Source organism: Amphibalanus amphitrite, unplaced genomic scaffold, assembly GCF_019059575.1.
Source record: "Amphibalanus amphitrite isolate SeventyFive unplaced genomic scaffold, NRLGWU_Aamphi_draft 001477F_arrow, whole genome shotgun sequence".
Classification (NCBI taxonomy): domain Eukaryota; kingdom Metazoa; phylum Arthropoda; class Thecostraca; order Balanomorpha; family Balanidae; genus Amphibalanus; species Amphibalanus amphitrite.
This window is the reverse complement of record NW_024882970.1, coordinates 110,947-127,731: the sequence shown is the minus strand read 5'-3', so window position 1 is coordinate 127,731 and position 16,785 is coordinate 110,947. Positions and strand designations below refer to the sequence as shown.

Here is a 16,785-nt window from a genome sequence, read left to right as displayed (position 1 = left end):
TTAGAAGTGCGGCGTTTGCGGCAGATGTTGCGCGCAAATAGCATATACCACCGCGTGCTACAAAACGTTTTAGTCAAACATTTAAAAATCGTTAGATATCTGCGCTGACGTCACACATTCAGAGGGGTATTCCTAAGCATTAGCCCCTCTGAATCAAAATGCTGCAATTTTGAAATTCAATATTTTCGATTTAAGGCATTTCTCGATGTTGTGAGTGCCGAAACCGGTAATTGTGAGCCAGGGACCCCATTTTGGCTATCTCAACTCAAATCTAATGTTAAGGTGGGAGGGTCCCTTTAAAGCTTTCAAAAGCGTCGCAGGTCGTGTCGGGCCAGGTTGGGACGACACGCCTGGTTGGGCTCATATTGAAATTTACTTCAATTGTGCTCAAATGAACTCGCTCGTTTCGCTTAATTGTAAAATATCGTGCAAAACATTAAATTTATGCATAACAATTTTCCACATTTCCTCAAGTTCTTAGACCGTTAAAGAGAAGCATAACTACAAAAGGGTCCGTTTGCAAGGGGCCCGTCTACAAGGGGGGGGGGCATCGGACCCACTGTGCTCCTCCCATCGAAAGGCTCTGGCTACGCCGCTCGCGCTGTCCACAGTCGATGCTGTGAAGGTCAACGCGTCCCCCGCCCCTCCCCTCTTACATCGCGGGGCAAGACGGTCAGACGGTCAGACGGTCCTGACCACCGCCAAGCCGTGAGATGATTAGATATCGCGGTGGCACCACTTGTTCCATCAGCTAGAGGTATGTACCAAAGAACACCAGGTGCAGCTAATTGGTAGGCGTTTACCGACACAAAATATGAACAAAATGTATAAGTGGTTAAAATACCAGGGAAGGTCTAACCTCGCGATTATCTAAGTGAGCTATCGGGGTATCATTATAAGAATTGTATCAACTATCATATCCGCAACAAGCTTTCACCTCAAGGGTCTCATGACTGATAGCGGTTTTCAGTTCTGATAGTGTATGAAGTCTGTCAGTGAGGGAGCTCAGCGACGACCGGTAGGACGTGTGTGTTGTCGCACCTGAGTATTGTACACATGAGAGGTGGTGGTGAAACCTTGAAAACTAGAAGGGAAAGTCGTGAAAACTGACGCTGAAGAAAAGAGCTAGTGATAAAATTTGCATCTAAGGACAAAGAACAGTGGTGATTTTAACCGTCATGGCACATAGACGGCAATGAAAATAAGCGCTTAAAGGTAGTGTGCCAGCTTTCTTGGACCGTATGGAGTTAATGGCCCTGATAAGGAGAACCGGATTTTTAGAACTTATCCATACCTTCAAAACTCATGGAAACGTCTTAAATTCTTCAAATTTTGAGTACCCCAGTGCGAAATTCGCCCCGACGGGTTGTCGGTCGTACCCCAACCACATTTCACACCACTATGAACAATAAATGCACACACTGAAATCGCTATTACCGATATGCTCATCCAATCAAGTTTCGATAAACCCGTTCATCATCAGCTCCTGCGGTTTCGAACACGCCTGTTAGGTGGTGCGGTAGACCACGCCCAAAGCCAGGGCCCCGGTAACGTGAGGTAGCCGAGTCAGGGCAGCGTGCGCTGACCCAAGCCGGAGCCGCGCGTCCTCCCGGTGTCATGTGATAGCCCGGGGCTGCCCGCGGGGATGCGGTAGACCGCGCCCAAAGCTGCGGCCCCGGCTTGGGTCAGCGCACGCTGCCCCGACTCGGCTACCTCACGTTACCGGGGCCCTGGCTTTGGGCGCGGCTTCTGCTCATACTTTGTGGTGCGGTGGTTGGACGTCGGGCTGCGCGCTCTGACTTCGGCCAAGAAAAATGCGTCAGCTGATCATTGTCATTTCTGCCACTTGCGTGTGGTGAAATGGGGTCATAACTTATAAGACGGATTTTTCATATCAATTATTTTACATAAAATCATATTTCAAACCATAAATAATGTTCGACAGCCAAATAAAAGAAACAATACCAATACGGGCTTACAGTTTAAGGCTCGACATTGTGTTGTCTACGATTAGACAGCTGATAACTCATTCCCGTACGTCGTATGGTCGTAACACTATAATGACCTTTGCTTATTGTCACAAGTGCGCCGCATTCGCGATTGTTGCCCGACGCCTGTTTGCAGGTGAGCCCACTACAGTTGTTATACATATCTAAAAACCGATAAACTTTTAGGCGAAAAAGGCACTATTCCAGGCCCATTTTTGATTTTTTTTGCGATATTAGGTAAAAACAGAAGCTTCTTATCCTAGGAAAAATAAAATGGGAAATCTTTCAAAGGTGGCACACTACCTTTAACGCTCAGCCGATATAACCGAAGGTTTGTTGTCAATAGTTAAAATACTATTCGTTAGAATTGTGTTTTTCTATTGAAAAAACAAATCGAGTTCCCTGACAATTTTGCAAAAGCCAATGGGGAAAATGAAAAACCACGGCCAAAAAACGTTCCACGGGAGATTGCTCGAAAACGATCCAAACGACCCCCCATTTTCTTCAATTCCGTAGGGTACAATTTATTTCAGCAATAGGCATACTTTTTGTTGTTTTTGTCGTCACTAGGGTCACTTAAGATGATCAAACGCAAAATGTTGTCGTCAATTTTTACGATTGTAACATTTTTCAAAGGGCAGAATGTCAATCTCATATAGTGTTTTGCGCTGATTGAGGGCTGATACCCTTAACCCTCGCCCTGGCAGGGCATTTTTCATAACACGGCCTGGCAGGGGGGGGGGGATTCGATGCGACCCCTCCCCCTCGCGATTGGCTCCTATGGCACCTAGAAACACCAAATTTGGTAGGTTGGTAGGCCGGTTAATTAATTTAACAATTCATTGGTAATGTTGCACCGCTCCCCTTAACCCTCGCCCTGGCAGGGGGGGTCGATGCGACCCCCCCTAAGGTTTTTCGAAGATAGCGTTAAAAGGGCGGCGCGCAGCGCCGCCAAATTTGGCACAGCCTATGGGGAAATCTTTTTACATATGACCTGAAAATTTCAGGTCCGGGTGACCTTGGGTCAGGTCACCAGGTCAGAAAAACCGGTACAAGGTCATGGTCAAATTTCAATTTTCTGTTTGCAGCTGTCCAACTCACAGTTTTGGACTGATTTCCTTCAAACTTTCAGGATATGCTAAGTTCACCGAGTTGTATAACATATAGTTCGGGTTTTTTGAGGTCACTGACCTGAGGTCAGTTAGAGGTCATTACGTCGTAATGTTAAGCCTATGGGAAAATACTAAATTCGGAAAATACTGCAGATATCCGCTTCGTTCTATCGCTTTTGTGCTTTGAAACCACAGTACTTAACAGCAGGTCACTTGGTGCTTCTTTGTTTGGTGTACTTATCCATGGGTCAGGTCAAATGAGGTCAACTGAGGTCAAATGACGTTTTTGCCAATAACTTGGCACATAATGACGCTAGAGCTTAAAAAATGGTATCATTGTGTTCCTGGTGATCAGCGGAATCGAATGATATGCAATATGATGCAATTTGGTTAACTTGAACTTAAGTTATTAATTTAAGTTTACTTAAAATTTAAGAAAAACTTTAAGAACACTTAAGCAAGCTAAAAAGTATATCTTTCGACGCGCCTTGACGTGCTGAGTTCACTGGTGCTTTTCTTTTTGCTCTATCTTAATTAGATCAAAAGTTATAAGCGAAAAACTTTTGACCTGTTTTTAGCGAAATTTTTACATTTATACCCCCAAAACCCCCCTAAATATTGATCTAGAGCAACCAAATTTGCACAGGGGCGAGAACTCCAGGGGCCCACCTATCTACCAAATTTGGTGTTTCTAGGTGCCATAGGAGCCAATCGCGAGGGGGGGTCGCATCGACCCCCCCCCCCCTGCCAGGCCGTGTTATGAAAAATGCCCTGCCAGGGCGAGGGTTAATATCACCCTATTTTCAGATGCTTCTCGTAGTGGGCCATAGCTACGCTGCCCATCTACAATAACGGGGCGTCGCCGTTTCCGGCATTCAAGCCGTCGAATGGCGTGGCGCGCGCATCGGCGATGAGCGTTTCCGTCGTTGGGCTCTTGACCAAGTCCTGCAGCGCCAGCCTAAACGTGTCGCCCTGCTCCTCGGCGGCAATGAAATCGCACACAGGGCCTTCCGGCAGCGCGAGTTCCTGCAGCAAATGGAAGAGCTCTGCACGGGTATCTTGGTTGCAGGCGTGGAGATGGTGCACATTTATCCAGCCATGCCCCGTATGAAGCTGCGGGACACTGATGTCTCCCGCGCTACCTACCGACGTCGGCGCCACCTGACAAATGATATATTGCGCTCCAAGTTCCGCCATGCGCCCACTGTCCTCCGAACCTTTAACCCCGGCCCTGCCTTCCTGGGGCGGGATGGCGTCCATCCCTCGCAAATGGGGTGGAGAGCCCTGGTAGGGTCCCAAGCCGCCCTCGCCTAAGCACGGCAGTGAGCAGTGTGTGTTCCCCTGTGTACGATGCGTTGTGGTGCATTATGTTCACATACAAATTGAGCATGATTTCTGTTTTTCTTTTCATGTCTGCTACGAGCTCATATCATCAACATGCCGAAGGCGTCACCTCCGACACGCCGCAGCCGGTCTACCAAGCGCACCCCATCCAGCGTCGCTCCGCAGAGCACAAGGGGCGCCCTCAGGGGCCGCTCAGCGCCTAGAGGCAGCTCAGTCGCGGCTACGCCCCAACGTTCTCCAGTCCCAGCGCCAGCGGACGCCGGGACCTCTATGATGACGGCCACGAGTGTCCAGCCACACTCGTCCGGTGCACCAGCTGCCCCTGCCGACACTGTCACGTTCAGCAGGGAGCAGCTGAGCGAGATGATCGGTGAGATGGTTCAGGCTGCTGTGGCAGCCGCTGTGCCAGCGGCCGTCCCCGTCCCATCGACGTCTCAACATACGTCGCCGGGGGCACCTCTAGACCTCAGGCAGCCGACGACCGCAGTGTTCCCGCAAATGGGCTCCGGAGGAAACGAACACCCAGGTAACTCCCCAGGCTCCGCGGCATGCGTGTCCTCAGACATCAGTTTTCACGTAACAGCCACTACCAGGCACAACATTGTAGGCCACCGTTTTGTCGATCTTGGCTCATTGCTAGACACTTCTGATCCTCGCTCTCAAGCGCCTGAAGGCACCTTCAACCTCGTTGATGGTCGTCTGCAGCCAGCACGTTCCACACGCGTCATTCAGACGTTCGGAACATGGCCAGTTGCTTTTTTCGGTATGCAGGTATTTACCTGCAAGCCCATCCGGAGGATGCCCTCGGGCTCATCACTCACATGCGCAAGGTCAGCTCCCTCTCAGCTCCCGGCATGGGGTTCGCTTGGAGGGAATATGACGAGCAGTTTTGTCGCGCTCGCGAGTTCTTCCCACACGCGTACAAGTGGGGCGAATCTGATGCAAACTCGCCAATCTGGCTGAACGCCATCGGCCGCGGCATCGCCAGCGTCTCAAAGGGGCAGGTCCCGGGGCCTTCGGGGGCGCGGAGTTTTCAACCCATCTGCCTCTCATTCAATCGCCCCGGTGGATGTACGCGCGGCCGCTGCCGCTACATCCACTCCTGTCGGTTCTGTCGCGGAAACCACAGCGCCCTCCGCTGCCCTCGGCGCCACGCCATGCGCAGCCAGCGGCCGGTCACCCCGCACGCCGCCCTCCCCGCTCCTAGGAAATAGCGGACTACCCACTGGCATTGTACCCGCTGTCAGCGTGCCACCTACCGTGCTTCGTGAGCTCCTTCTTGGCTATGATGAAATTATTGCGTCATATTTGGTGGACGGGTTCGAAAGAGGCTTCTCTATCGGTTGTTTGGGGCTGCCCTCGGGTGGCATGCAGCCCAATCTACCTTCGTGCGATCTCGCGCCCGAAGTAATCGACGCGTACAGTGGATCTAGTAAGGATCTCCAGACGTTACTAGATGGCGTTGAGCCTCAGTCGAGTCCATGTCAAATTCAAGGGGAGGTCAGTACCGAGCTGGGCCCGATGGGGAGGTGGGCGGGGGGGGGCGGTTGGCGAGGTCACGGTGCGGGTGACCTGTCAAACAGCCCCGGCGCGGTAGGGCACTGCCGCAGGCAAATGGCGCACTCCAGTGTTGTTCCATATCGCGGTGGTGGGCCGAGCGGCCGGTTAGCTTGGCTGCTTGGAGGAAAGGATAATGAGGCATGGGTTTGCTGTGGCCGGTTCATCTACTGTCAACTATGATGAACCCAAAGTAATGCAAATATGATGTTGGTAATGCAGCCGGCAATGGAATGCTAGCGAATGCTCCGAGCGCCCGAAGGATTAAGATTATTTATGTCTCCTGAAATTGTCATTGAATATAATTCAAGCACTAGAAATATCGTATCGTTCGCCAAATTTTTTGACCGGCTGGCGTTTCTTGCGTAGAGCGCCCATGGGCAAATAATTATCACGCAGGTGATTTATTTTTTGCTGGTAAGATTTAAGGTCAAATCAAGTCGCTGAGAGGAGAGGAGGAAAAGCGGACGAATGCCACATTTTTGTGCATAAAGTCTCGATAAAAAAGCTTAAAGTTATTATACGTGTAAGCTAAAAAACAATAAGATCAGTTAATACAAATATTTGACCCGAAATTGGCCTCTGTTTTCTCTGACCATGATTGCGTGTAAGACACAGGTCCAACCGGGTTCAACCCGACCCAACATGGTTCGGCTCCCCCATTTTTAATATAAATTTGGGTGTGTTGACTCTACCCTCTACCCTCCGATCAAGCAATTCCTGGTCTATGGCAGAATTTAGAGTCCAAAGTTTAACGTGCGCACATAGCCGCGCACGGCCGATCCCCTCACTGACTTCGCCTGGCAGCGGCCTGCCACCAACCACAACCATACCCGTCAGGAACTCAAAAACGTCAAACACACGTCGCGTTTCGAACCCGGACTTTTGCAACCGGGACGTGCGCTCTCACCACACGGAGTCCAACGCCCTACCGCCCGAGCTACCGGGACGGTCATTTATCTAGGGGCTTCGCCTCGTGACATTGACAGACGTCAGACACTTTGGCCTAACTATAGCCGTAGCACTGAGCAAGCTGCGCGGGGCGATAGGTGCTCGTAGCGTTTAGGTTGCGTAACCTGTGAGCTGAACGCGATGTCGTGAGTTCGAGCCCCACTCCCGGGTCTGGTTTTATCTGGACACGAACCAAAACCTTTTCTTCTACTGCAACACAGACAAGCACGATGAGTCGATGACATCTTTTGCCAACATCCTTCCCCAAAATCCTCTCAAAAAAGTCAAAATTATCGCTTATAAATGTCTAGCTAAGTTTCATTTTTTTAAAGAAAATATTTTTTGGTCATTTTTCCGGAGCCATTTTAACTCTTTCTTTTCGGATTCTATTCGACCAGATAAAACTCATCAAAACTGAACGTGCCAAATGAAAAAATACCCAACTCAAATAACATTTTAGAAAAGCCTAAGACTGTCATCATGCAACTATCGACTGAGTAGTTGCATGCTATTAATACGTCCTAGATTTCAATTATCATTGTTCAAGATTTTGGCTGGAACTGGCGCTGCCTCTCGCTTGTCCGTTTATTTGAGATAATGATTCCCTTCAGTCGCATTCTTGCTGGTTCCACATGAACAGGATACCACCATACCGGAGTGAACGCACCCGCAACCATCATCCCCTCCGCTCAGAGAACCAGCTACAGTTCATGCTGGCCAGCTACCCACGAGCGACTCTGATGGTCTGTGGCGACTTTAATAACTGTCTGTTAAAGTCTGCACGCACTGGTTCGCCGAACGCACTTTTGAGTATGCTCGACACGTACGGTGTACGTGTGACAAACTCTTCCCGAGCTACTTACCGTCCAGTGAGTAGTCTACTTGACGTCATCGCTACCAACCGGCCTGAGCTTGTACAGCGTGCTGGCGTAACCCGCTGTCATTACGGAGGGCCCCACGATTTTACTCGTGTGGTGCTGTCCTGCGCCGGTCGTCCGTCAACACAGCGTGCTGGTGACGTGTATCGCCGCGCTCTGAGCAAGATAGACGCAGCGGCGTTTTGCCAGCAACTGACTGATACCGACTGGACCGGAGTTTTTGACAGCGACACTACTGTGCACAAGTGGGCGCACTTCCAGACGGCGTTCCTCTCTGAACTGGACACTGTCGCACCGCTCAGGCGTGTCCGTGACAGGCGGAGCTCTGCGCCGCCCGTGTCCGCTGACACTCAACGGCTGCTGCAGCGCCGCCGCGCGGCGCTCGCTGGAAGTGACCGCGCCGCGTACAAGGAGGCCAACCGGCTGTGCCGCGCGGCCATCCGCCGTGACTGCCGCGCGCGGTACGAGCGGGAGATCAGGGAGAACAGTCGCGGTGGGCTGTGGCGGGTGCTGCGGCCCGTTATCGGACGGAAACAGCAGCAGTGCGACATTCCACGGATAACCCCGAATGCGTTGAACAACTACTATGTCGCAGTGGGGCTCAACACTGCTGCTAGTGTGCCGGTCGCCGCTTTGGCTGTCCCCACGCGCGTCCCACGTGTGTCAACTTGTGGTTTCGATGTCAGCACAATCGACCTGGATACTTTGTGTGCCACGCTCGCGGTGATGAAACCGTCCAATTCAACAGGAATTGACGGTATTAGCGTGATGATGCTGCAAAAGTTTTTCTTGGGTGTGAGACATGCTCTGCTTGACGTTGTAAACTCGAGCCTTGTCACCGGTACAGTGCCGCACGCCTGGAAGCATGCGCTGGTCACACCCATTCCTAAAGCCGGAATTGCCACCGAACCGTCCGATACTCGACCCATCTCGATTCTGCCAGCAATAATGAAAATTGTCGAGCGCGTGGTACAGGCGCAGCTCATTGCTTATCTCGAGGCCAATTGCCTGCTCTCCGATTGTCAACACGGGTACCGTAAATTCCGTTCCACTGAAACCGCACTGCACGTGATCACCGATCTGGCGCTTCACGCTATGGACAACGGCGAGATAAGTATTCTGGTACTTCTCGATTTATCTAAATGTTTTGACGTTGTTCCGCATGACAAGCTGCTAGAAAAGCTGTCTCTCTACGGCATCACTACCAAATGGTTCCGTGACTATTTGGCCGACCACGCGCAGCAGGTGCAGGTACGGTGCGCAGACGGAAGGATGCTACTTTCCGATGAAAAGAGCAATGTGATAGGTGTATACCAGGGCGGCGCCCTCAGTTGTATTCTGTACATGCTGTTTGCGAACGACCTTAGCTTGCATGTGCCGGACGGTGTTAGTGTCGTCCAGTATGCGGACGACACACAACTGATAGTGACAGGCAGAAAGTGTGACTTACCGCAGCTCGTCGCCCGTATGGAGCACGCACTCGACATGTTGTACCAGTGGTTTTGCTTCAACCGGATGAAGCTCAACTCCAAGAAGACGCAGATGTTAGTGCTAGGTACCCCCTCAATGCTGCGCAATGTACCACCTGTGACGTTGACCTTCAATGGAGATGTCATTCCAGACTCAGGAGTAGTTAAAAACCTCGGTGTTCAACTTGACAGGTATCTAAATTTTGAGGCTCAGATAGACAATATGTCCCATAAGTGCGCCGGTATTCTGATAGCCCTAAGTCACGCACGTCACGTCATACCTAGACCTGTGTTAAAGGGCATCACAGAAGCTCTAGTGTTATCCATTTTGCGCTACTGCATGTCGGTGTATGGGTCTTGTACTAGCACACAGCTGCACCGTGTACAGAAGACCATCAATTTCTGCGCACGTGTCGTGACCGGGAAAAGGCGATGTGATCACATCTCGGGTGCCATATCGAGCCTCGGCTGGCTCACGGCCGAACAGTTGGTGGCTTACCATACCTTGTGTGCAGTCGAGCGGACGATGAAGTCAGGTCATCCTGACTTTCTTCTTAAGACTTTTGGACAGCGAGCCCACCAGCGGCATGATCATAACACCAGGCGAGCGGACTCGTTTACCCTTCCGGCCATCCGTGTGGAGGCCGGCAGGCGGCGACTCTGTTACCGCGGTGTGTCGCTGCTGAACGACAGCGGCATTGAGCCTGGCACTTTGTCTTTCCGGGCAGATGCCAGGCTGTTCGCTGGATCTCTCTGATTCACGATATCGTTTCTGGTGCGAGTGTATGCATGGTATGCGAATGTTTGTAGTCATTTCCGTGTGTCTGTTCCAACTTCCCATTGTATTACCATTCAGACGCGAGTAAGTGAAAAGCCATGTAATCGTGGATCTTATTCAAATAAATCTGTTCTGTTCAGCCTCGGCACAGTGGCGGGCGGCCCTGGGCGGCCCACTCCCGGCGCTACGCACGCCCCATGCGCCGTCATACCGCGTCACTCCCCCTCCCTCCTTCCCCCACAATGACCGGTGACCTCACATCCCTCGAGATTTGGACTCGCCCTACCCCGACCGTAGCGCCACGTGGTGGCTCTGGAGATCTTAAATAGACCCACTGTACATCATTCCGAGAGGCGTGCGGGTCGCATTGCCGGTCCTTTTCACCCCGACTGTTCATGGATTAAAAAGTTTTCCCCGATCGGGCTCATCCCGAAAAAGACTCCGGGGACTTATCGCGTCATTCATCACCTTTCCTTCCCAACCGGTGGATCTGTTAATGACTTTATCCCCAGAGAATTCACATCAGTTCACTATGGCTCAGTGGACGATGCTGTTCAGCTGATTTCCACCATGCATTTTCCTTACTTGGCCAAGACAGATATCGCCAGTGCATTTCGCATTATTCCAATTCGCCCAGCGGACTGCCCTATGCTGGGCTTTCACTGGCGCGGCTCCGCGTATGTTGACCTGGCTCTGCCCATGGGATGTTCGAGCAGCTAAAAAAAATTCAAACGTTCAGCGACTCCCTGATATGGATGGCTCAGAGCAAATTTTCTGTCGGACAGATGGTTTCTGACTTCTGTGCTAGATGATTTTCTATTTATTGACGGAAGTCACGAGGACTGCTTGTCGTCTCTAAATGCGTTTCGACGCATGTGCACAGAGCTCCATGTTCCATTGCGCGCTGACAAAACAGTTGAGCCATGCCGTGCCCTCACATTCCTGGGCATAGAATTGGATGTGGACGCTCAAGAACTGCGCTTGCCTCCTGAAAAGCTCCAACGTGCGATCGCAGGAGTGAGTTCGCTATTGGCGCGCAAAAAGGCTCCCCTACGGAAGGTTCAATCCTGCCTTGGTCTTCTTAACTTTGCCTGCATGGCTGTACCTCTTGGACGTGTGTTCCTTCGCCGAATGTACGATCTCTGTCGAGGCGCGCTCCGTCCACACCACCGTGTGACGCTCACCAAGGCGGCCCGGCTGGATCTCCAGGCATGGCAGATCATGCTGACGTCATTCCATGGTCGATCTCTCCTGGAATCAAGGCGGTGGGATCGAGAGCCTGGAATCAGCCTCGAAACTGATGCGTCAGGAAGCACGGGTATTGGGGCCATCTGTGGAAATGCGTGGCTATCAGGCCAATGGCCTGACCAGCTTAGTAGTGCTGACATCTGTGTTAAAGAACTGATTGCCGTTGTCATTGCCGTCTCCGTGTGGTGCACACGACTCAGCAATCGTTGTGTGCTCGTTTGCTGCGACAATGCAGCGGTGGTAGAGTGCATCACCTCTCAATCGTCCCGCTCACCAGAACTGATGCACTGGCTGAGGAGACTTTTTGTCACTATTCTTGTCCGCGCTATTCACACCCCTGGTTCCCTTAATCTCGCAGCTGACGCCCTTTCGCGTGGCTTGCTTCAGGTGTTCAGACACCTCAGGCCTCTCGCGGATCAGCAGCCCACGCCTTGGGACTGGGCCGACCACGTCCCCCGTCAACCATAGCAGCGCTCCTGTCAGCGGCGCTGGCTCCTGCAACGGCCCGGGCCTATCACGCCATCTGGGCGGAGCTGCGGAATTTTCTTCGGCGGTCGGCCTCGGACAGCCTGTTTCCAGTCAGTGTCGATGAACTGGCCTGTTTCATCGCGTCTCGATACGATGCTGGATCTGCAGCCGCCACTCTATCTAGTGTCGTGTCTGCTATTTCATATGGCCACAAAGTCCATGGTTTAGCCGACCCCTCAACGAATTTTCGCATCAGACAGATGTTGACAGGTGCTCGTCGCCTGCGGCCGAGCCGGGATATGCGTACTGCCATCACTTTGCCAGAACTGGGACAGCTGTGTAACGCTCTTCGGCAGGCCACCATGTCTCCTTTAGAACGTTCCGCGTTCCATGCCATTTTCACGCTGGCGTTCTTTGCCCTTCTCCGACCCGGCGAAGTGGTCCGTTGTGGCCGACAGGAACACTTCCTACGGATGGGTGGAGTGCGGTTGCAGCACAGGCATCTTTTCATTACCATTCCCTCGTCCAAGACCTCACAGACGCCGGTCACGTTCCAGTTGAAGGAGCGGTCAGACCTCCCAGAATGTCCTGTGGCTGCTGTCCGCTCCTATTTGCTGCTGCGCGGGGCCGGGCACCAGCATGAGGCTCTGTTCGTCGGTGACGGGCGCCGTCCAGTCACTGGAAATCAGCTCAAGCGTGCCCTCCGGCTGACTGGCCAAATAGCCGGTCTGTCTAGGGCCCATCTGTCTGGCCATTGCCTACGCATTGGCGGGGCGTCGCATGGCGCTATTATCGGCATGACTGAGGTGCAACTCAGTCAGGCGGGACGCTGGTTCTCTCACGCTATGCATCGATATGTCCGACGTCACGTCTCTGTTTTACGAGCTACTCTCAGGCACCTGCAGTGCCATTGGGTCCTGGTCACGACGCACTGGTACTATCCCGGCCGTTCCCTTGTTCTATGGCGCGTTTTGGTCTCTGCTCTGCTATGCGCCGGTCGTGGTGCCAATTTTCGTTAGCGGAGCAATGTAAATGATTCTCCTGGCTCTGCTGTGCGCTGGTCTGAGATTGGTGCTAGTTTCGCCGGCTGATTTTTCGTTGCACTGCTCAGCCGTGCGCTAGTCCAAGCTTGGTGCCAGTTACGCCGGCCGACCTCTCGTTGCACTGCTGAGCCGTGCGCTGGTCCAAGATTGGTGCCAGTTACGCCGGCCGACTTTTTCGCTGCATTTGTTGAACCGTGCGCTGGTCCAAGAACGGTGCCAGTTACGCCGGCCAATTTTTCGCTACACCGTTCAGCCGTGCGCTGGTCCGAGATTGGTGCCAGTTACGCCAGCAGACATTCGCAACATGAATGATCCCTATTCCCTACGCTGTACATCTCCCCCACTTGCAACTCATTATTCGTCGTCTGTACACTACTGTAACTCGTCAGGGCCTTCGTGTGCGCGGCAGATATAATCTTGCAATCATTTCGCAGTATAGCTATTTCGTTTCGCATCGCTGTGTGCAGACAAGGTGTTGATGCGAGCGGTGTCTGACGCGTTCTTCCGCCTGTCTTCTGCGTTGTGTCGCTGTTTGTGCTGGCCGGGCGCGTAGCAATGTTTTTGTTTTGCTTGTATGCGTTATTTGCTTAAATCTGCCTACAATTATCTTATTACGTTTTCCCTGCCTACGCATCGTTCTCGGGTTCGTGGGGGTAGTGGGCTTTTCCTCACCCAAAGACATCGTTGAACTGCACAATACATAGACCCATCACAACGACGCCTTTGCGAGCTCGAGCGAAGCGTAGAAATGTATCATTATAAGCCAACTGATAATGATTTTTCTTCGCGGTGAGAGCTAGCGCCGCCTATGTGATTGCTTCATACCGCCCGCTCGTCAAGTCTGCATGACCCGGGCACTGCACGGGTCATTCGTGCGCGCGGCACCGGCGTGAGCGGGCGGCCGATACCGAGCGCGGGCATTGCATTCTCCACCACCCACCTCCCCGCCGCCACCGACTGTACTGTTTCACGTCGTAGTGGGTAATCCATGTTGCATGCACTACTATGTTGCAACTGCTCAATCTTCGCGTACATGCTTCATACCTTGTATATTCCCATATCTTCGGCTATGTATTGTGGGCTTTTCCTCACCCAAAGGCATCGTTGAACTGCACAATACATAGACCCATAATCACAATGACGCCTTTGCGAGCTCGAACGAAGCGTAGAAATATGCGTAAGGGCTTGCTCACCTACCCTGGCCATCCTAGGCAGTTCTCCCCTATGCACCAAACTGTACGGTAGATTCAGAAAAGTGCTTTAGGGAGGGCTTACACTTGATGTTTGTTTCAGGTACTCTTAACAAGATGGATGATGTAATAATATTAAGTGATGATGACTATACTCCACCTGCTGCTCAGCAACACAGGAAAGCCACATCAGACAGCAAGATAGATCAGACTGCTCGCTGTTCGCTGGCTGCCGTGACCAAAGCTGACCAAAGGCCGAACCCCGGAGCCGATGACGCGGAACCGCCCGAACCCCGTGATCGGCACTTGTCGACCGGCAACTGCTCCAAGTCGGTCGCAGATGACCGGACTGCCCGCCCCAGACGACCGGCTGGTGCTGTCGGCGGGGAGGAGGCCAACCCGAAGCCCAAGTGTGCCCGCTTGGACTCCGGGCGTCGCGCTGACCAGAAAACAGAAGAGACATCACAGTCGAAACCGGAACCGGAACCGGAGCAGGAACCAGAGCCGGACCCATGTAAAGATGGTCTGGAGGAGGTGTGCGCTCTGCTCAAGCCGCTGCTGTCCGGGCCCGAGCTGAAGATAGAGGCGAAGGTGCGGCGCCGCCACGCTGCCGTGCTGGCGCTGACTAGCGGACATCCCGGACGAGTCCAGCACCTTATCGGTGTGACTCGGCAGTGTGCCGAACGGCTGCGCGCAGAGCCGGACCTCTGCTTCACCGTGGTGCGCGGCTTCCTAGAGCAGCTCGACCAGTTGAAGATCGCGGCATCTTCGGCGCAGAGCTGCTCCGCGCCGCGAGTGGCGGTAAAAGCAAACGCCGCCGCTGACAACACTGAGACAGCAGCGCTGCTGTCTCATTATTCGTCGACATTCTTCGTCGCTCGACGAATAATGTCGCAAAAACAGCAGACAAAGTTGAGGGAAACACGTCGACATCGACGTCACGTGGCCAAGTTAGAGAAGACGCTGCGCCGGCTGGAGCGCGAAATCGTGCGTCAGGATAAGCTGGAGGTGGACTGGGATGACGCCGCCTGCTCGGCTTACATCGTGGGTGCCCGCCTAAAGCGGCGCTACGTGCAGGTGTACCGCTACTACTGCCGGCTGGTGGGCGCCGCCGATGAGGCTGAGAAACTCGACTGGCGGCCCATCCGCTTCCACGGCACCGGCTACTCGGAGATCAACCGGGGCATCGAGAAGTTCGTCAACCGCACTCGCGAGTTCCCCGACTTCACGGACGTGCTGAGCCTGATCAAGCAGGCCAACCAGCGCTATCGGCTACAGCTCGGCCCGACGGCGCTGCACGACCTGGCCGAGGAGGCGTTTCAGCAGATTGGAACGCTGCTGCAGAAGAGGCGCCGCGCCGCGCTCGCCGAGTCCATGGATGCGCTGACGGGCACCGAAGACTGGCGTGGCCGCGATCCGTCGGCGACCGACCCGATTCTGGCCAAGAAGCTAGCTCAGAGCGGCGCCGAGGGCTCCAAGAGGCTCAATGAGAAGTTTAGTGACTTTGTACAGCGTCAGGAGACGATGGCTGCTGAGCGGCGGATGAAGCGCGCCGAGTCGGACAAGGACGAAGACGGGAGGGAGGAGGAAGAGAACGAGGACGAGGATGAGGATCAGGAGGACGAGGATCAGGAGGACGAGGACACGGAGGAGTCTGAGGTGACGGACGAGGAGCTGGAGGCGAACCGCGAGGAGCCGGCTGGCGCCAATACCTTCGGGCTGGATTATAGTGATCAGGAGGGCGTCCCGATGGGTTAGAGTTGTCCGAAACAGTGGCTGTAATGGCGGCAAGAGATGGAAGCAGTGGATGGACCTGGAAATGGAGTGAAGATTAACAGTGGGGAAAGACGAGTGATGCGCCTGATTCGCGTAGCGCGGTAAAGGTCGAAAATAGCGCAAAATCTGAGGCGATTGCTGATCTAGTGACTTGTCTTCAGAGTGCAGTGAGGACATGGTTCCCGAATTCGAGAAAGTTGAAATGCCTGCTGAGTCGCTGGACTTCCTTCCTGAGCCTGAGCGAGCCAATGTCGATGTGGTGGAAGTGAAGGAGGACGTCAGTTCGTGGTGGAAGTGAAGGAGGACGTCAGTTCCGACGGCCCCGGGAAGAGGGCGTGACGCTGTCCCTGAGTGAGCGAATTTTCGCCGCCGCCGATTCATAGACAGGTCAATAAGCGAGATCGCGACTGTATGCTTCTAGTGCATAATGTGCTAAAAGTGAGGTAACAATAGCCGTTTTCACGACGGCCATCTGGTACACATTTGGTGCACATCTGGTGCAGATCAGGTGCAGATTTGGTCAAATGAGGTTCAGTGTGTCTCTTAGTAGCTATCAGCTAGAATTGCACTAACTGCTTATATGCCTGCTTTGTCATATTATCAGAGAGCATCATCGATTAAAACACTGAAATAAATTCATAAAATAAAGATATTTACTGTAAAAGAGATTAGGTGCAGATTTGGTCAAATCAGGTGCACTCGCCGGATAGCCCGTCGTGAAAACGGCTATTATCTACTTCTGGGTTTTAAGTCGGACGATTCGTCCTGCCCCCCCCCCCCCGAGTAAGAAATCCGTGGCGACGCCCTTGTATAGGTGGATTTAACTAAAACCAGGCATCGGTAGGATTGTGATTGCAGGATTGCAAAATCCTGATTGCATTCCTTTTTGGTGGATTGCACCTGGATTTGAATCCATTCCAAGAACAGGATTTGATTGCGGATTGGATTGCATCATACTTCCAATTTTTGCAATCCAATCCGGA

At 52.9% G+C, this 16,785-nt stretch overlaps 1 protein-coding gene across 1 annotated transcript; it reads left to right on the top strand.

Annotated features, from left to right (window-relative positions):
* The first annotated feature begins 991 nt into the window (after positions 1-991).
* Positions 992-16,452, top strand: LOC122373325. The gene is made up of 3 exons (XM_043351281.1): positions 992-1,018; positions 4,524-4,970; positions 14,130-16,452. Exons 2-3 carry the CDS (start codon positions 4,538-4,540, stop codon positions 15,782-15,784), a joined length of 2,088 nt encoding a protein of 695 aa, XP_043207216.1. The 5' UTR covers positions 992-1,018; positions 4,524-4,537; the 3' UTR covers positions 15,785-16,452.
* Positions 16,453-16,785: the final 333 nt, after the last annotated feature.

Bases quoted from the DNA above. Each gene is read 5' to 3' on its own strand.
- LOC122373325 (XM_043351281.1), top strand. From the start codon at position 4,538: ATGCCGAAGGCGTCACCTCCGACACGCCGCAGCCGGTCTACCAAGCGC. The intron at 4,971-14,129 runs GTAACTCCCCAG...TGTTTGTTTCAG, and splicing joins CGGAGGAAACGAACACCCAG to GTACTCTTAACAAGATGGAT.